Source organism: Macaca nemestrina, chromosome 16 (genome assembly GCF_043159975.1).
Source record: "Macaca nemestrina isolate mMacNem1 chromosome 16, mMacNem.hap1, whole genome shotgun sequence".
In the NCBI taxonomy this organism is placed as follows: domain Eukaryota; kingdom Metazoa; phylum Chordata; class Mammalia; order Primates; family Cercopithecidae; genus Macaca; species Macaca nemestrina.
Genome location: NC_092140.1, coordinates 78,893,430 through 78,912,678, shown reverse-complemented (window position 1 = coordinate 78,912,678; position 19,249 = coordinate 78,893,430). Strand labels below are relative to the sequence as shown.

General features: G+C 40.2%; 1 protein-coding gene across 1 annotated transcript; it reads right to left on the bottom strand.

Moving 5' to 3' along the window:
* Positions 1–18,868, bottom strand: LOC105490686 (mediator complex subunit 4). Its single transcript, XM_011756556.2, has 7 exons — positions 18,708–18,868; positions 13,748–13,814; positions 9,376–9,546; positions 7,245–7,302; positions 5,675–5,761; positions 3,582–3,713; positions 1–737 (listed from the first exon to the last, which is right to left on the bottom strand). Exons 1-7 carry the CDS (start codon positions 18,830–18,832, stop codon positions 565–567), a joined length of 813 nt encoding a protein of 270 aa, XP_011754858.1. The 5' UTR covers positions 18,833–18,868; the 3' UTR covers positions 1–564.
* Between the last annotated feature and the right edge of the window lie 381 nt (positions 18,869–19,249).

Below are 19,249 nucleotides of genomic sequence, written 5' to 3'. Positions count from 1 at the left end.
TACAATATACAAACAAATTTATTTACAAAAATTACAATAATTACAAATGTACAAATTGAGACAATTTCCCATTCCTCCAACAGAAGCCAAGAGCCTTTACTGTCAAATGGGAGTTTTTGTTACTTTTAAATGACACACAAAAAGAAATATGATGCCTATTCAGTCATCCACTGCCAGATTAAAAATGCTTTTCTAAATAATTCCAAGAAACCTATTAGTGATATGTACGTGGATCACTTCCCTCAACTCTATTTCTAGAACAGCTATGTACAAATCCAGCAAAACTGGAACAGTACAGGGTAAGACAGCACATAGCAACTGCTTTCTCTTTTCAACAGTAAATGTTGACTATTCCCCTAAATATCTACCTAGTGGCTTAAAACTAAAACTATAATCTTTGGCTTTAAAAAGAAAGTTCACTTTGACTTTCAATGGATGCACAATTCTACCAAAGCCAGTATTTACCTGGTTATTCTTTGTCACCCGTGGTTTACATTTCCCTGCTACTGTTAAAGAAATGGAATTCTACAGTATTCAATTCTGTATATTGTCTTTTACGGTTTTTCAATCAGACTCACTACTACTGCTTGAGGAGTCCGTTGACATAATCTCTACATCATCTTCATTTTCTTTATTATGCCCAGGAGGTTCCAACAAAAAGTCACTACTATGATTTGGTGGTAACATATTCATCGACATGTCATTTGACTGCCATGGATACTGTGGAGCAAGGACATCTGGAGAAAAAAAGAAGCATAGATAAGAACAGCTCTATTTTTAATTAATCTAGTTCTTACTTTTTCCTTTATGCAAACAATTTGAAGTATATTTTTAAAAATTTTACTTTTCTCTCTTTTTTTGAGACAGGGTCTCATTCTGTCACCCAGGCTCGAGTGCAGTGGCACGAACACATCACTGCAGCCCCGACCTAGGCTGCAATCCTCCTGCCTCAGCCTCCTGGGTAACTGGGTTATAGGTATGCACCACCATGCCTGAGTACTTTTTAAAGTTTTTGTAGAGATGAGGTCTCACTATGTTACCTAGGCTGGTCTCCAACTCCTGGGCTCAAGCTATCCTCCTACCTCAGCCTCCCAAAGTGTTGGGATTACAGGCATAAGCTATTGTGCCAATTTTTTTAAGACTAGGAAAAAAATATACATTTGGCCAAATTAATAAAAATCAAATTTATCAAGGAAAAGTGTGATATTTTAGCAATTGGGGATTTTTTTTTTTTTTTTTTTTTTTTTTTTTTTTGAGGCGGAGTCTTGCTCTGTAGCCCGGGCTGGAGTGCAGTGGCTGGATCTCAGCTCACTGCAAGCTCCGCCTCCCGGGTTTACGCCATTCTCCTGCCTCAGCCTCCCGAGTAGCTGGGACTACAGGCGCCCGCCACCTCACCCAGCTAGTTTTTTGTATTTTTAGTAGAGACGGGGTTTCACGGTGTTAGCCAGGATGGTCTCGATCTCCTGACCTCGTGATCCGCCCGTCTCGGCCTCCCAAAGTGCTGGGATTACAGGCTTGAGCCACCGCGCCCGGCCGGGGGATTTTTTTTTTAAATCATACTACTCTAAGAAACTATTCAAATAGTCAGTTGACATAAATTTTTCTTTTGTAAGACATTTATAATTACAAATTTTTCCTGTATCTATGTATCTATTATATGTATATATAATATATAATTACTTATACTAGGTTATGCAGATTATTCTACGTATTATAAACAGGTAATAGGTACTTTAGTATTATAATAGATTTGTATGATTTCTTGATAGAGGAACTGCTATTGTAAATGACTCTCATCAAAGAGAGGTTGATTAGCAATGTATGCATATGAAATACCTTATAAAAAAGTGCCCAAGTCACATTAAAAGTCTGTATTTCTGAAGCAAAGGGACAGAGCCCATCAACAGGTACACTTCAAGACTCAAAGAAAGAAGGCAGATTTTTAAAGTGTTATGGTATTATAAAGAGTTATGGTATTAACCAGAAAGGTATGCCAGTTAGCTTCAAATCTACCCTTCTCTCTGGCCCCTGAAACCGTTTCTCCTTTGCCAGCTGCCACAATTAAGTTTTGTCAGTAGAGGGCATAGGCAAACAAGTTTCACTTCCTGGATCGGGTGTTTTTGTTTCCTTTACTGCTGTGATGCCTGGTTGGTGTGCAAGACATTAAGTGGTGTTCACCACAGCAACTTTCAGTGGCATCTCTAAAGGTGGTTTCCTAGCAGGTTTCACCACAATCCCAAAGGGCAGCTTCCCAGCAAGTCTCCCTGGAACCCCAGTGGGTAATTTCCTGCTTGCCAGTTCTGGCCTCTGACGCCTCATCTAACTTCTCTGCCATGGAGTGGGCCACAACTACACTACACCCTCTCCAATGACAGCACCATGATACGAGTATTGGCCTTGGGATGGGGCTAGGGAGGAGTGTTTCTAGGTCTGTCCCTTCCTTGGTCCAAAAATGTGGCAATGACTCCCCATATTCTGTTTTTCCTGTAGTTTTAAAACATGAGAAATATGAGGTGATATCCAAGGATATCACAGTGAGTTCCCCAGATTATACTTTAGGTAGCTAACAAAAATGATGCATACAAAGCATTATGAATGACACAGTGACAGTCTTATGATGTAACATTCAGCAAAAAATGTATAGCGGAAAAAAGGAAACAGGCTAAAATATTTTAAAGTGACTGCCTCAGAAAGGGTATTTTTTTCCCTTTTTAAAATGCCTTTTTCTACTTCCCAATGTTCTACCACATCAAAATAAAAGTCACCTATAAACTATAAAAGATGAGGAATAACATAAAATAAATATATATAAAAACAGCACAAACCTATGAAAAACTTGAGGAAAACTAAAGCTCAGAATGAAATGGATCTCACAGAAATACTATTTTATAAAGTTCTAAAAGTTTATAAAAAGGTATTGTTATTCATTTTGTCAACCTGGGGGTTGTTCAGGGGTGTGTTCACTTTATTCCATAAACTATCTTACTCTATTTACATAGCGTGTTTCACAATTATAAAAAACCTATGTTTAGAGCAATAATTTTAAAAGAGAGGCCTAATGCCTGAGGAAGACAGTGTAATATTTACAAATAAGAGAAAGGCAGCTTATTCTAATTTCATACCTCCCTCAAGGAGAATCTTTAGAGAATAGAATAAACTGGCAAAGAATCTAGCTATTACAATGAACTGGGTCTGAGAGCCGGGCACACTGGCTCACACCTGTAATTCCAGTACTTTGGGAGGCTGAGGCAGGCGATCGCTTGGGGTCAGGAGTTCGAGACCAGCCTGGCCAACAGGGCAAAACTCCATATCCACTAAAAATACAAAAATTAGCCAAGCGTGGTGGCACATGCCTGTAATCCCAGCTACTCAGGAGGCTGAGGCACAAGAATCACTTGAACCCAGGAGCTGAGACTGGGCCAACGCACTCCAGCCTGGGCGACACAGTGAGACTGTCTCAAATTTAAAAAAAAAAAAAAATTGTGTCGGGAATCTCAAACTTGCTTTACCGCAAGATATTCCAACTTGTCATCTCTGGAAAACCTTGATCTGTTTGAAAACACTCTTTGGCTTAACATTACCTGGCAATCTTCCTGCTGCGAGTGCATCTCCTGGTAAATGGCCATTCACACCATTAGTGGAAGGATTGTTCATCTGACCCAGTAACCCACTTCTCATCTCTAAATCAGTTGGGTAGGGTCTCCGGGGGTCCCCTAAAACAATAAAGACTGCATTTAATTCAATCATATTTTTAAAAATAAGTGTTAGTATGTTCTTTGACACACTCATTTTCCTTGGTTCACACTGAAAAGTTCAGGCTACATTTTCAATTTTGAAATATAAAAGTCATCTGGCCGGGTGCGGTGGCTCACACCTGTAATCCCAGCACTTTGGGAGGCCGAGGTGGGCAGATCATCTGAAGTCAGGAGTTCAAGACCAGCCTGGCCAACATGGTAAAGCCCCATCTCTACTAAAAATATGAAAATTATGCCGGGCGCGGTGGCTCAAGCCTGTAATCCCAGCACTTTGGGAGGCCGAGACGGGCGGATCACGAGGTCAGGAGTTCGAGACCATCCTGGCTAACACGGTGAAACTCCGTCTCTACTAAAAAATACAAAAAACTAGCCGGGCGAGGTGGCGGGCGCCTGTAGTCCCGGCTACTCGGGAAGCTGAGGCAGGAGAATGGCATAAAAACCCGGGAGGCGGAGCTTGCAGTGAGCTGAGATCCGGCCACTGCACTCCAGCCTGGGCGACACAGCGAGACTCTGTCTCAAAAAAAAAAAAAAAAAGAAAAAAGAAAATTATTCGTGCATGGTGGCACGCACCTATAATCCCAGCTACTCTGGAGGCTGAGGCAGGAGAATCGCTTGAACCTGCGAGGCAGAGGTTGCAGTGAGCTGAGATCACGCCACTGCACTCCAGCCTGGGCAACAGATCAAGACTCCGTCTCAAAAAAAAAAAGAAAGAAAGAAAGAAAGAGAAAAGTCACCTTATAAATTGTTATTAATAGCATATTACTTTTAAAAATACATGCATTTTAATTTTTCTGAATCTTCCCAAGAATATACTATTTTCTATACTTTAAAAAAATGAGAAGTCTTTTTTTGTAAACATTCTGGATGACAACTTAAGAAAATTATCATAATCTCAATTATTCAAACTTAACTATTTTCTAGCAAGAAAATGACAATGATACATGCTAGAAGGGAGAAAAAAATTATGACAGTTATAAGACGGAAAGGACTGGAATGTTTAATAGAAGGGCTGTCTCAATTTAAAACTTTTTTTTTTTAATTTTCACCTTTTTGTTTTACTTTTTTTTCCTCCTGCCAACTTGTCTAAGATGAAACCTTTTTCTAACCAACCTCTTTGATCTGGTCATTCAGAAACTAATTCCTATAAGTGGCGAAATAGCAGGAGCAGGTAATGTTCATCCCAAACATGAAAGCACACTAAACAGCAGTATGTGGTTGACAAAAACATGACCAGATCTGGACTGACTTTTTGGGCACATCTCACCAACTGCAGATTACTCATCCCCAAAATTATAGTCACCCTTAGTGCTTTCAGCATGGTAACACAGCCCCTTCAGGAGTTACTGAAGTGGAGACAACTATTAATATTTCCCCTTCCTCCAATAAGGCTGCTACCTTACATCTCCTGTTTTATGTTTCATCCACTGTCATTATAGTTGCAGCCTAATATTTTCTTTTGCTGTCTAATTATCCTAGCTCTTTCCAAGCCTGTGTGTTCACTGTTGGGTACACAGCACTTTGTCTTTAGCATCTAAGATAACTGGAACTGTCTTTCTTAGGCTGGAACCTTTGTGGAAATCCTAATGGCTCTAAAGAGTTGGCTTCTGGCCAGCCCTGATATAATGGGATATAAATCCAAAGCTTTAGAAGCATCACATTATCTTGTACTTTAAAAACAAAATCAAATTATTATTTCAAAAGAGGAAAGAAATATAATCCCTAGCAATAATGGCTTCATAGAAAACAAAATTTATAAAACCCATGGCCTATATCATTACTTATAAACCATTAAAGATGTGAAAATATGTGGCAGAGGTTTCTAAGGATACATACATTCTAAATTAAATCTATGTGTGTACACAGTCACCTAAGAATTTTCAAAATCACATACATCTAGTATAAAACAGGAGTGTGTTTACCTGGAACCCAGGTCAGTGGAGCACATACAGCATTACTTGCACTGATCCTATGTGCATACTTAATTATTTCTTCCGAGGAGATAGCACCTGAAAGAGTTAAGAGGATAGTATAACCTGTAGTCTAACAAACATACAAGTTTAGAAATGTATCTATCAGTTACCCATCATATTTAATTTTAAATTACCTGAAAATAAAATCATCTCAGTCACCCGCCTTCCTTAACAATATCTACATATTTAGTATAAACTTAAATCTCCAAAAACAGGACACTAATCCAGAAACATTAGCTGACATAAACAAATTTTGGAGATTAGCATGACAGCACTCAATAATCTCAATTATTAACTACCATTAAATACTATTACTCTTCTGAAAGCAATAGTGAGCACAAATAAAATAGAGAAAATAGTGTTTTATTTCTCAAAGACATCCAAGCTATGAAATCAGAGCAGACAGTTCACACCACTCTGTTTGATCAATATGCCCGAAGGCTCTTAAGTAGACCTAAGTAGAAAGATGTCTACAATGTACTCACTAAACAAAACACTACTAAATAATATGTTCGATATGACCTGATTGTTTAAAATACATGTACATATGTGTATTTGTATTTTTATTATATACATACTCACAGATCTAGAAAAAAAATCTAGAAGGACATATACCAAACATTAATAGTTACCTCTGAGAAGTGAGAACCACACACTTCATTTTACAAACTTTAGATACCGTTTCAACCTAACAAAGTGTATGTAAAATTTTTGAAGATTAAAAACAAAATCAAACTATGGTCTAGAAGTCAATAGCCAGCCTCAGTCATCTCTCCTAGAGATTTGTTTGTTGCTATAGAAGCCTAACCTAACTCTCAGAAGAATATTAGCTATTTTTCATATGCAACAATAAAAAGGTAGGTTCCCAAAAAAGAGGACAGTTAGACAATAAATCTCAGATGAATAAATGTAAAATCATATGTACAAATCATTAAAGGCAAGTAACCAAAGTTGTAATTACAATTCTGACGTTTAGTATGGCAAACTAAAAAGTCACGTAAGATCCGTAACAGAAGCCTTTGAAAGAGGGACAGCAGGCCAGGAAGGCATGTGGGCCTCTGTACCACCAAACGTGCTTACCTGCCAAGACTATAACTGGCTCTGACTTCATGTACATCTGGCTCTGACTTCATGATGTTTCAGTCCCAGCTCAGCTGTCCAATGGATGTCCTTTCACTCTCTCTGTCCTAGCCTTCAAGATTTGGTACAAATTCCACTTCTAACCCGTACTCCTCTTTCCCTCTCCCACCAATTTTATAAACTCACTGTTTTTACTGCACATTAGGGCACACAGCCATAAACTGCCTTGTATTAATTGCTTTTTATAATCTGAAAAAGGATGTGATACTTCTACCTCCCTCACAACACCTAGCACAATGCTAGAACATAACACACTTTACAATAAAAATTTATTGAATCCTTTCAACAGCAGCAAATGATTATCAGTAATATCCTCTTGCATTGGTCTCTTGAAAACAGAACCTTAACTTCTCAAGTCATTCAGTCTTCCCATACTAACCTTTTCTTGCTTTTTCTATTGACTTGAGTTTCTCCTTTGCTTGGTAAACAGCTGTTGCCTAATTTAAACAACATAAAAAAAAAATGTGATTTATTCTTCAACTATATCAAACTTAGTTTTTGGCTTAATTCACAAGATCCTTTATCCTACAAGAACAATCTTCGAAACCTGGAAATCTCAACAATTATCTGTAATGTTCTGAAATACCTCTTGACATTATTTATTTCAGTCATATTTAATGAAAGAAATATTATATTTATGAACTAGTCTCCCATTCACAAATCAGTTGTAAAAACAAAATATAAATTGGATTGTCTACTTTTTCTTCACGTCTTCTATCATAAACACGCAGGAGGTATCTAGACCACGCACAACCCCAAAAGCATCCTATTCTTGTAACTAGTTCAAGAATAAAATACCCCCCCCCCTTTTTTTTTTTGAGATGGAGTTTTGCTCTTTTTGCCCAGCCTGGAGTGCAATGGCGTGATCTCGGCTCACCGCAACCTCCACCTCCTGGGTTCAAGCGATTCTCCTGCCTCAGCCTCCCAAGTAGCTAGGATTACAGGTGTGAACCACCATGCCCAGCTAAATTTTTTTGTATTTTTAGTAGAGATGGATTTCACCATGTTGGCCAGGCTAGTCTTGAACTTCTGACCTCAGGTGATCTGCCCGCTTTGGCCTCCCAAAGTGCTGGGATTACAGGCACGAGCTACCATGCCTGGCTGATTTTAATTTTTTTTTTTTTTCAGACAGAGTCTCACACTGTCACCTGGGCTGGAATGCAATGGCGTGATCTCGGCTCACTGCAACCTATGACTCCCGGGTTCACACGATTCTCCTGCCTCAGTCTCCCGAGTAGCTGGGGTTACAGGCACACACCACCACACCTGGCTAATTTTTGTATTTGTAGTAGAGACGGGGTTTCACTATGTTGGCCAGACTGGTCTCGAACTCCTGACCTTGTGATCTGCCTGCCTTGGCCTCCCAAAGTGCTGGGATTACAGGTGTAAGCTACCACGCCTGGCCTGATTTTAATATATTTTTAAAAACTATTTACTAGTGAGTTGTTTCCTCAGTAAGGGTGATTAATTTACCCTGAACTACACAGGATTCTAGTTACTGGAGCTCATTTTGACACATTTGTTAAGAGATTCATCAGTGGTTAAGGATGCCAGCAATGTCTGGTCGACATGAGAATTAAGCTCAGCTATTTCTGCAATACTCTTATATTATATTAGTTAGTATTTAGTGAAGTAACTGGGCAAATAGTAGCAAATAAATTGCCTCTTTGAAATAGTAGCCAAGAACAGCAAAGGAAAAACTCAGATCCTTGATATATGTCCAAAGCCTACCTAGATGAGGATGAATGACTAAATTAATGTAAATTTTAATCAATTTATAAAATGTGTACATATTTTTACTAATTTCAAAATATATAAAAAATGAAAAATGTCCCTGATTTTTATCTTAAGGATCAGAGACCAAAAAAAAAAAAAAAAAAAAAAAAAAGATTTAGACTACTGATATTAAAATTTATATCAGACCAGGATAAAAGTAAAACTTTCCACTCCTATAATTCAATACTGTAAAATCCTTAAGTAATGAAAATGTGGCTCACAAGTAATGCAGGCTATCTGAAAATGTAAGTAAAAAAGAGAATGACAATAGCCTTTCATTCAAACACGGGCAATGGTTAGTGACAAGATGTCACTTTTAGACTTGGAAAGTCTAGTTTTTTTGGCCGGACGCAGTGGCTCACACCTGTAATCCCAGCACTTTGGGAGGCCGAGGTGGGCAGATCACAAGGTCAAGAGATGGAGACCACGGTGAAACCCCGTCTCTACTAAAAATACAAAAAATTAGCCGGGCGCGGTGGTGGGCCCCTGTAGTTCCAGCTACTCAGGAGGCTGAGGCAGGAGAATGGCGTGAAGCCGGGAGGCGGAGCTTGCAGTGAGCCGAGATTGCGCCACTGCACTCCAGCCTGGGGGACAGAGCGAGACTCTGTCTCAAGAAAAAAAAAAAAAAGGAAAAAGTCTAGTTTTCTGCTCTTCAAAATACTGACAACAGATTTTTCAGAAACAGATTAAACAATATCCTTTTTAACCTTAAGAACCAACCTCTGTCAACTTACCAGTATCTGTTCTGCTTCCTTTAGCTGTTTTTGTAGTTGCTGAATATCACTGTCTCTCTTCTCTACTTCTTTTTCTAAAACTTGCATTTCATGATGAATTTTTCCCTGATTAAGTGCCAATTTCATTAGTTCTTGAAATTCCCCATCTCGGTGAATTAACAACTCCAGGACCTGTCAGATAACAGTCAATTAAATCAAACAATAGACTACTGAAAGGCTGCACTTCAATGAAACAAAGAATCCATAACTGAATTGGCTAGGCTATAAATTTCAACACCTTCAAAGTATTATTCCTAATTCTTGTTAAAAATAAAAATAGCCTACCTATGATTATTCTGGGAAACATAAATATAAAACTTTTCTACTTTTTCAGCTATTCTTTCATACAAAACAAAATAAAACTAGTCTTTCAGAACTAACAATATGGCAACATGAGCAAGTTTAGTGATTTCCTAGGGAAGATACAATTCTAAAGTTTATCCTTATGGCTGAGCACAGTGACTCATGCCTGTAATCCCAGCACTTTGGGAGGCTGAGGCTGGCGGATCACTTGAGGTCAGGGTTCGAGACTAGTCTGGCCAACATGGTGAAACCCCATCTCTACTAAAAATACAAAAATTAGTTGGGTGTGGTGGTGCCTAAAATCCCAGCTACTCAGCAGGCTGAGGCAGAATTGTGTGAACCTGGGAGGTGGAGGTTGCCGTGAGCCAAGATCATGCCACTGCACTCCAGCCTGGGTGACAGAGTGAGACTCTGTCTCAAAAAAAAGTTTATCCTTAAAAATACAACATAGGCCAGGCACGGTGGAGGCAGGCGAATCACCAGAGGTCAAAAGTTCGAGACCAGCCTGACCAACATGGAGAAACCCCATCTCTACTAAAAATACAAAATTAGCTGGGCATGGTGGTGCATGCCTGTAATCCCAGCTACTCGGGAGGCTGAAGCAGGAGAATCACTTGAACCCAGAGGCAGAGGCTGCAGTGAGCTGAGATCGTGCCATTGCACTCCAGCCTGGGCAACAATAGCGAAACTCCATCTCAAAAAATATATATATATAATGAAGGTTCTCCCAAAACTTAGTATTTGAGATGATTTTAGGTGGCACCAAGAACTTAAAAAAGCTTTTACAGTTACACATTTGTGCTAATATATATTAGAAAAAACTGAGACACTGAAACTCTGATTTTATGCACAGTATTACTTATGATGAAGATGATCATAAAAATACAGTGATTTCGCCAGGTACAGTGGCTCACGCCTGTAATCCCAGCACTCTGGGAGGCCAAGGTAGGCGGATCACGAGGTCAGGAGTTTGAGACCAGCCTGACCAACATGGTGAAACCTCGTCTCTACTAAAAATACAAAAATTAGCCAGGGGTGGTGGCACACGCCTGTAATCCCAACTACTCAGGAGGCTGAGGCAGAAGAATCACTTGAACCCAGGAGGCGGAGGTTGCTGTGAATCCAGATCATGCCACTGCACTCCAGCCTGGGTGACAGAGCGAGACTCTGTCTCACAAAAACAAAACAAAACAAAACAAAAAAACAGTGATTTCATAAAACAGTAAATAAACAAGTGGTATGCAGATATGGCAAAAAACCATGAAGCCTAAAACACATAAAATAGAAAGTCTGGTGGTTCATATCTCTAGTCCTCCATTTGCTAGCTGTGTGACATAGGGAAAGTTACCCGCCTCTCTGAGCCTGTGTTCTTAATTGGAAAAGGAATATAATATTAATAGTAGCCATTACATAAAGGTATTGTGAGGATTCATGATATAATGCACTTTAAGTACATACAGGAAGAGCTCAGCAAAGGCTAGTTATTACGATCACCACCCCAGTACAGAATTAAGATGCAAGTTTAGTCTAAATACCCTTACTTTACTGTGTTAAGTAGAGAATACTACTTCAGAAAGAAAACAGCTGTCAAAATTCAGAATCAATTTTAAAACTATTTTAAAAAATTTGTTGAAGACTAAAAAATACAGGTATGTCTCTTCAAGTTCCTTTTGACATGAAGTTCCTCTCATTTTTATAGGAATTCTTCTAATACAATAGACAAAAGACTGAGCTACAAACTGCCAAATATTGAGTATTTTAAATAACAGAAAGCTTTTTCTGTAAAAAGTAAAGTATATTCTATTTATTTAATAGACCTCTAATCCTCATTCCTCCTACATCGTAGCAGAAAGCTAGGCTTCCATTTCTGTAAAAGCTGTATTATTAAGGTAAGTAGTACACATTAGTTCCATGACAACTTTCAAGAAGTTTTCACAGTTTGAACTAATTTATATACTACCCACGAGTAAAAAATATTCTCTTTAGATATTATTGTTCAGTAGAAAAAAATTACTCAACTAAAGTCAGAAGACCTAGGTTCTGGTTCCACTCACCATTAACCTCTAGCTCATCGGTTCACCCTGGAACTCAGTCTCACAGGAGGTTGAACTGAACATCGTTAAGATCCTAATTCTAAAATTCTATGTAACATTATAACTATTCAAATAAAATGGTGGCTAGAAAATTTTCAAATGGGCACATTCCTCTCTAATATTAACAGTTTCAATGAAAATTACACAGGAATCCACAGTACTAAGTACAAGATACAATTCACAGAATTGCTACTCTTTAGAAAGTACAAGAAAGCTCAGTGCTGATTATAGGTCTTAATTATCGCCTTCTGAATAATCTGTGTGCCTGGCTCATAGCAAGCATTTAATAAGTGTCTATCAAATAAAGTCAAGCCTTGCATTTTGCTTCTTGCACATTTTGTATAAATTCCTATTTAAACCCACGGGTATTAATAGAGTACCTGAGAGACTAGCAGTCTTCTATTAACATATTTATCTCTAGCCTCTTTCTCTTTTGAAAAAACAAAACAAAAACCTTACTACCCCTAAGGTTAGCTGTTTTTCCTAGCTTGTGGCCTCATCTGGATCCCCTCCTCCCCTTTTGAGGCTCATTGACACTTTTCTATTGAGTCTGTCAGATTTCCCTGCCCTCTAAACATGTCGTAAGATAGAATTAAGATAATGATGTAGACAAAAGATTTATTACTGTCTCCTCTTCTACTTTACATCATTTTTAGAAAGGTTAATCTTCTCCATTCATTTTCTCTCAAACATTTTTTTTGGCCAGCTATGGTGGCTCATGCCTGTAGTCCCAGCACTTTGGTAGGCCAAGGTGGGGAGGATCGCTTGAGGGCAGGAGTTCAAGACAGTTCAAGACTGGCCTGGGCAACACAGTGAGACTAGATCTCTACCAAAAAAAAAAAAAAAAAAAAAAAAATTCTTTTAAATTAGCATGGCATTATAGTGCATGCCTGTAGTCCCAGGTACTGGTAAGGGTAAGTGGGAGATCGCTTGAGTCCAGCAGGTTGAGGCTGCAGTGAGCAGTCATCATGCCACAGCACTCTAGTCTGGGCTACAGAGCGAGAACTTGTCTCAAAAAAGAAAAAATTAATTGTGCCAAAAACATAATATAAAATTTATCCTTTTACCTCTAACAAATTTCTGAATCAGGAGGCCAGCTGCAGTGGCTCACACCTGTAATCCCACCAGCACTTTGGGAGGCTGAGGCAGGCGGATCACGAGGTCAGGAGATCGAGACCATCCTGGCTAACACGGTGAAACCCCATCTCTACTAAAAATACAAAAAAAAAAAAGAAAAACAAATAGCCTGGTGGCGGGCACCTGTAGTCCCAGCTACTTGGGAAGCTGAGGTAGGAGAATGGCGTGAACCCAGGAGGCGGAGCTTGCAGTGAGCCAAGATTGCGCCACTGCACTCCAGCCTGGGCAACAGAACAAAACTCCGTGTCAAAAAAAAGAAAATTTCTGAAATCAGGAAAACAAGTCTGTTCACCCTCCATGGAAAATTAGAAAGCACAGAAAAGGTGAGCAAATAAAAACTGCCCGTACTTTCACACCTATAAGGCAATGTCTAGTAAGAGTTGTATGCTCTTTTATTTCCCTTCATGTTCAAGTTGCATTAGAGAACTATACTTACAATACAGGGTAAGTTTTTGAGCATTAACTTTTGATTCTAAATATTGTTGTAATCTCCATATAACAAGCCTTTCTTGGTTAATTCAAAGGACAAAAATAAATAAATACGTAAGTGTAACTAGAATTGTAAGAGAAAAATAATAAAATACTGCTAAACCCTTAGGCAACTATTCTTCTTAAGCACACTGTTATCTTAAGTAAATGATGCAAAGAAAATATCAATTTTAAAGTTTCAATTAATAACTTAAAAGGATCTAATATTCCTGTTCTCAAAGTAAATATAAATAGGAAACTTGCAGAAATCAAGTTTTTTTGTCTTTTTATTTAAAAACAAAGAGAAATTAATTTAAAAAGAAGCCACTTACCTGGTTTTCCTCTCCAGCCTGTAACAACTTCTGGTTTCTTGAAATTGCCAGCATTTCTATAAGTTCCCTAAAAGAGAAACCAACAACAACAAAAACTCTTTCACAGCATGCTGAACACCCAGGGCTACTCCCTACAGTCTGCTATGACTGTGAACTTCAGCTCACCAAGACTCAGTTGTGCTGGTTACCAAACTTATTTATAAAATAAGTTCCACTTAATACTATCATTATATAAATAGCTATCACCTAAATGCCAATGAAATATGATTGTAAATAGAGTTCTTTCTATACAAACCCTAATGCTTGGAAAGACTCGATAGAGGCTTGCAAAGGACAGCTATAAAGGATGGACCAGGGAAAAGTCATAAAAACTAAGGGTCTACCCTAAGACTGCTTGATGAGAGGCTAAGTTCTCATTTTGATTTGATCTAGAAATCAAACTACAAATTGCAGACAATGCATTATGAATAATTTATACAAGAAAAACTTGTACATGAGGGATCTACAGGCCAAATCCAGGACATCTGCAGTTTTTGTAAATAACATTTTCCTAAGACAGTCTGCCCATTAATACACAATAGTCTATGGCAGTTTTCCCAATACAGAGGCAGAGTTGAGTTGTTATAGCAGAGACTATATGGCCCACGAACCCAAAAGTATTTATTATCTGGTCTTTGCAGAAAAAGTTTTCTGACTCCTGTCTTACATAACATGATTAGTGAATGAACATATGTTTATATATTTTAAGGTAAAATAAAACAAGGGATGCATGGACCATTTTTTAATGATTCTCCACTTTATTTGAATTTTTAAAATTAAAATCAACATCTATCAGGGATAGATTTTTTTTTTTTTTTTTTTTTTTTTTGAGGCAGAGTCTCTCTGTTGCCCAGGCTGGAGTGCAGTGGCGCGATCTCGGCTCACTGCAAGCTCCGCCTCCCGGGTTCCTGCCATTCTCCTGCCTCAGCCTCCCGAGTAGCTGGGACTACAGGCGCCGCCACCACGCCCGGCTAATTTTTTTGTATTTTTAGTGGAGACGGGGTTTCATTGTGTTAGCCAGGATGGTCTCGATCTCCTGACCTCGTGATCCGCCCGCCTCGGCCTCCCAAAGTGCTGGGATTACAGGCTTGAGCCACCGCGCCCGGCCAGGGATAGATGTTTTTATAGGGATATATTTATGTATATTAAATAAATATCTAAGAGGGATCCTTACACATAATAAAATGATATCCTTTTAGAATGCTCATTTAATAAATATGACAATTTCCCTATATGAAAATTAGCATCTGATGAGGAAAATAAGATTGGGAAAAATGTGTAGCAGCTAATGTTTACATATTAGTTTCGAACTTGTTGAGAGATGGGACTTTTGAGAAATTATGCAGGAGGGGCAGTTTCACAACTAACTAGCTACCTGACACTGCTCTGATCAGACCGAGTGTTTGTACTTTCTAACTGGCTACCATGCTATTTTTACCTTCAAATTTCCACCCTCCTTCTAGCTAGCCTTATATTATTTTTCTGGATCATGTCAATTGGACCCAACCCTTCCCGCTACTACTTCCCCATACCATTATTTATGAAGTAATCAATGAATGAAAAAAATAGATATAAGAATGCAAAGTCTTCATTTATTCACTAATTCATCCAATACTTATTGAGTGCCTATTATGTGCCAGGCACTTTCTAGATACTCGGGGTATCAAAGTGAACAGTGGCACTTAAATTCTAATACAAGAGACAAGAACTACTAAGACAAGAAAAAAAACTAAAGTGATAAGGGTTGGCAAGGAAATAAAACTACGTTTTATTAGAGACTATTGGGGGAGTGGATTGGCTACTTGAACAGGGTGGTCACAGAAGGTCTTCCTAAGGGCACAGCTTTGACATAAGACACAGATTAAATGAGAGAAGTCAGTCAAGAGATCTGGGAGGAAAGAGTGCAGCAGAAGATACAGATAGTTCAGTGCCCCAAAGATGGATCTGAGGAGGTACACTGGGGAGAGGAAAGCAAAGTGAGGATATAGCAGCCAGGTGGCTAGGGGTAAGATTACGTAGGACCTTACAGTTATGGTAAAGATTAATGTTTCGTTCCATATTCAATGAAAAGCCACTGGATCATTTTAAACAGGGAAAAGGCATGACCTGATTTACACTTTTAAAAACTGCTGAGCGATTTGGTAAATAGACTGTAAAAGGGCCAGAACAGGTGGTTTTTGTAGTGTTCCAGGCAAAAAATGACTGGTTTTGACTAGGTCATAGCCTCCAGGACTTAGTAATGGTGATGGGAGAAACATAGACAGATTTCAGATATCTTTTGGAGGTAGAGCTATCAGGACTTGCTGATGGATCAACAGTGTATGAAAACAGCATGTTACGTAAACTTTTTCGTGTACGCCACAAGTGAGACACAAACTGTTGAGAACCTCTAGTCTAAGTAAAAGCTGGTTTCAGGTGGGGCAGGGGTGGTGCTGACTGGAGTGGGGCTATGGTAGGAGATGTGGGATAAGCCTTCCTCTGTTCTTGCAAATCTGGGAGTATGAGTCCACAGAAGGCTTTACAAGGCTTGCCATAGGCAGAGGAGTACAGGGGAGGTAGAAGTCTCTGACACAGGAGTAGAGGGGAGGTAGAAGTCTCTTAAGACTTAGTCATGTTCTGTAACAGTCCAAGACGAAGTAGAAACCTCTGTCCTCCCCATTTGTGAAAAAGAGGCCAAAGGAAGGCCCATACTCACTCTCTGGTTAAAGATGTGGAAGTAAGAGCCCTGTCCTGCTACAAGGAAGGTGCATTCCTGGCATACTGCATTAGAATCCAGCCACAATTCCCCATAGAAATAAAATTTCCATAGGGGTTAGAGCCTACATTACTAGTGGTAATACACTTTTCAGGTAAACAGAATTAACAGGCTGGTGTGGAAACCTCAAGACTCCTATCAACATGATTCCGTGAGTTTTCAGTTACAAACGGGTTAAGAAAAACGTTTAGACTACAACCTGTGTTTCAATTGTTTAAGACTGTCTCCTTGCATTACATTTTACAAAGTAATAAATATCCTGAAAGGGTACATAATCAGGTTAATAGAAAAAAAAAAAGATCCTAAGTTATAAATCCACTATTTTTTAAAGCCAAGAGGCTCAACCTAAAAATATGTAAGGTACATTCGTGAATTTTCTTCTCATTTCCATAAATGCAAGCCAGACACAAATTACATTCAGAGACTGACAAATTACACAGATCACAGAATCAGCACACATAACTATGTCTGAGTGAGCACATGAGACTTTTCTGGAAGCCAGTCACACCACCAGAGCAGCTTCATTCTGTGAAGAAATTCCAATGATCCGCTCGCCTCGGCCTCCCAAAGTGTTGGGATTACAGGCGTGAGCCACCACACCCGGCCATAATACAGTTTATTTTAAACAGTGGATCAAACACATAAGTCATTTAATTTCTGGAGTCTATTTGTTTTAGGGTTTTCTTCCATCATTAAATATTGTGCTGACCTGGTAACTTGGTAGCAATACTATGGCAAGGACTAAATTTACACCAAAGATAAAGTGCTGATTATATCAGGTATATTTTAAAATACAACAGATAAGATTTATTCTAAAGCTGTCAAAGAATGTTGGCTACAGAAAAAGTGACATTTGGGCTGGAATCTGAAGGATATATGAATCATTCACCAAATCGGGGGAAGATTGGGAATGGCATTGAAGATGTGGAAGCCTGACTAAAGAATTTGAACTTTGGCCGGGCGCGGTGGCTCAAGCCTGTAATCCCAGCACTTTGGGAGGCCGAAACGGGCGGATCACGAGGTCAGGAGATCGAGACCATCCTGGCTAACACGGTGAAACCCCGTCTCTACTAAAAAATACAAAAAACTAGCCGGGCGAGGTGGCGGGCGCCTGTAGTCCCAGCTACTCGGGAGGCTGAGGCAGGAGAATGGCGTAAACCCGGGAGGCAGAGCTTGCAGTGAGCCGAGATCCGGCCACTGCACTCCAGCCTGGGCGACAGAGCGAGACTCCGTCTCAAAAAAAAAAAAAAAAAGAATTTGAACTTTACCTCACTGGACAACGCAAATCTACCAATGAGGTAGGTTTTATATCATTTTTCTGCAGAAAAGTAATATAACATGCCTTTTAAAACTGATCTTGGCCAATATAAAAGGATACAGTGCAGAAGCATGAGGCAATTAAAACTGGGAGGCTGCATTTAAGAGTAGTTATGAACAGTGGGGTAGGAACGAGAGGACAAATGTGAGCAACATTTTAGGAGGTAGAACCAAGATAATTTACCATCCACGTCAATGGGAGGGAGTCAAGGAAGGCTTCAACTTGAAAGACTTATCATGAAAGGTGACAGAATATAAAGAATGACATTTAATTTCATCTCCTATCTCTGATATACAACTTGCAACTCCACCAAGCCAGGCTTTTTGCACTTGCTGTTCCATCTACCTGTGCTGCCTAGTGAGTCTGGCAAGCTCATGCTTCCCAAACAGACGTTTCTTCAGAGGGCCTGCCCTGATTACAACCAGAAAAGGTGCCTAGCCCCTGTGCTCCAGTACCCCGCAGCGCAGCGCTCTAATAAAAATAGGCTTCAAGGCAGTTTACACATCTGTCTCTCTCTCGACAGCCGGCATTCAGCCTACCTCGCACTACTGTCTCCCTAGTGCTTGGCACCCAAGGGGCGTTCCATAAATGTTAAGTGGCTGGCTGTGGACGAAGGGGCTCAGACCGCGCGAGTTCTTATCATTACTAAAATTCCCTCTAACGGGAAAAACCGCCGTCCAGAGTGCTGGAAGACTGCGGACCCCACGTCCGTGACCCTGGTGCACCCGAAACTCCCGAGCTGGCCCTCCCCGCCGAACCCCGAGAACGAGCACAAACGCTGGGCCGGCCGGCTCCGGGGTCAGTCCCCCGGCCTAGCTCCAGCCCGGCTCTCAGGATCGCAGCATTACCTAGACAGGACCTCCAAATCCTCAAGCGCAGACAGTAGCCGCTCTCGTGTGCTGTTACCACTTGCCACTCCCAAGCCGCCTCCCAGCCTCTCTTTCTCCTTCTCACCACTCGAAGACGCAGCCATTTTCCTCACAGCCCCGCCGCCGGCGCACGCGCTGAGCGCGCTGACGCAGGGGCGTGGCGAGGAGGCGGGCTCGGAAGGCGGAAGAGTCATCCAGGAGAGGAAGAAGAGGCCCGGCGAGGGCGCCCCCTTTGCGCCTGGAGGGGCGCACTGCGGGCACCGGCGCCATCTGCTGGGCCAGCGAGGGCTTTTGGGTCCAAACCCTGGGAGCAAGGGCTGAACTGAGAACAGGGAGTGCAATGCAGTCTGATTCTCCTGGGCCTAATGTTTTGTTTTTTCTTTCTTTTCCTTCCTTCCGCAGTCTGATTCTCCTGGGCCTAATGTTTTGTTTTTTCTTTCTTTCTTTCCCTCCCTCCCTCCCTCCCTCCCTCCCTCCCTCCCTCCCTTCCTTCCTTCCTTCCTTCCTTCCTTCCTTCCTTC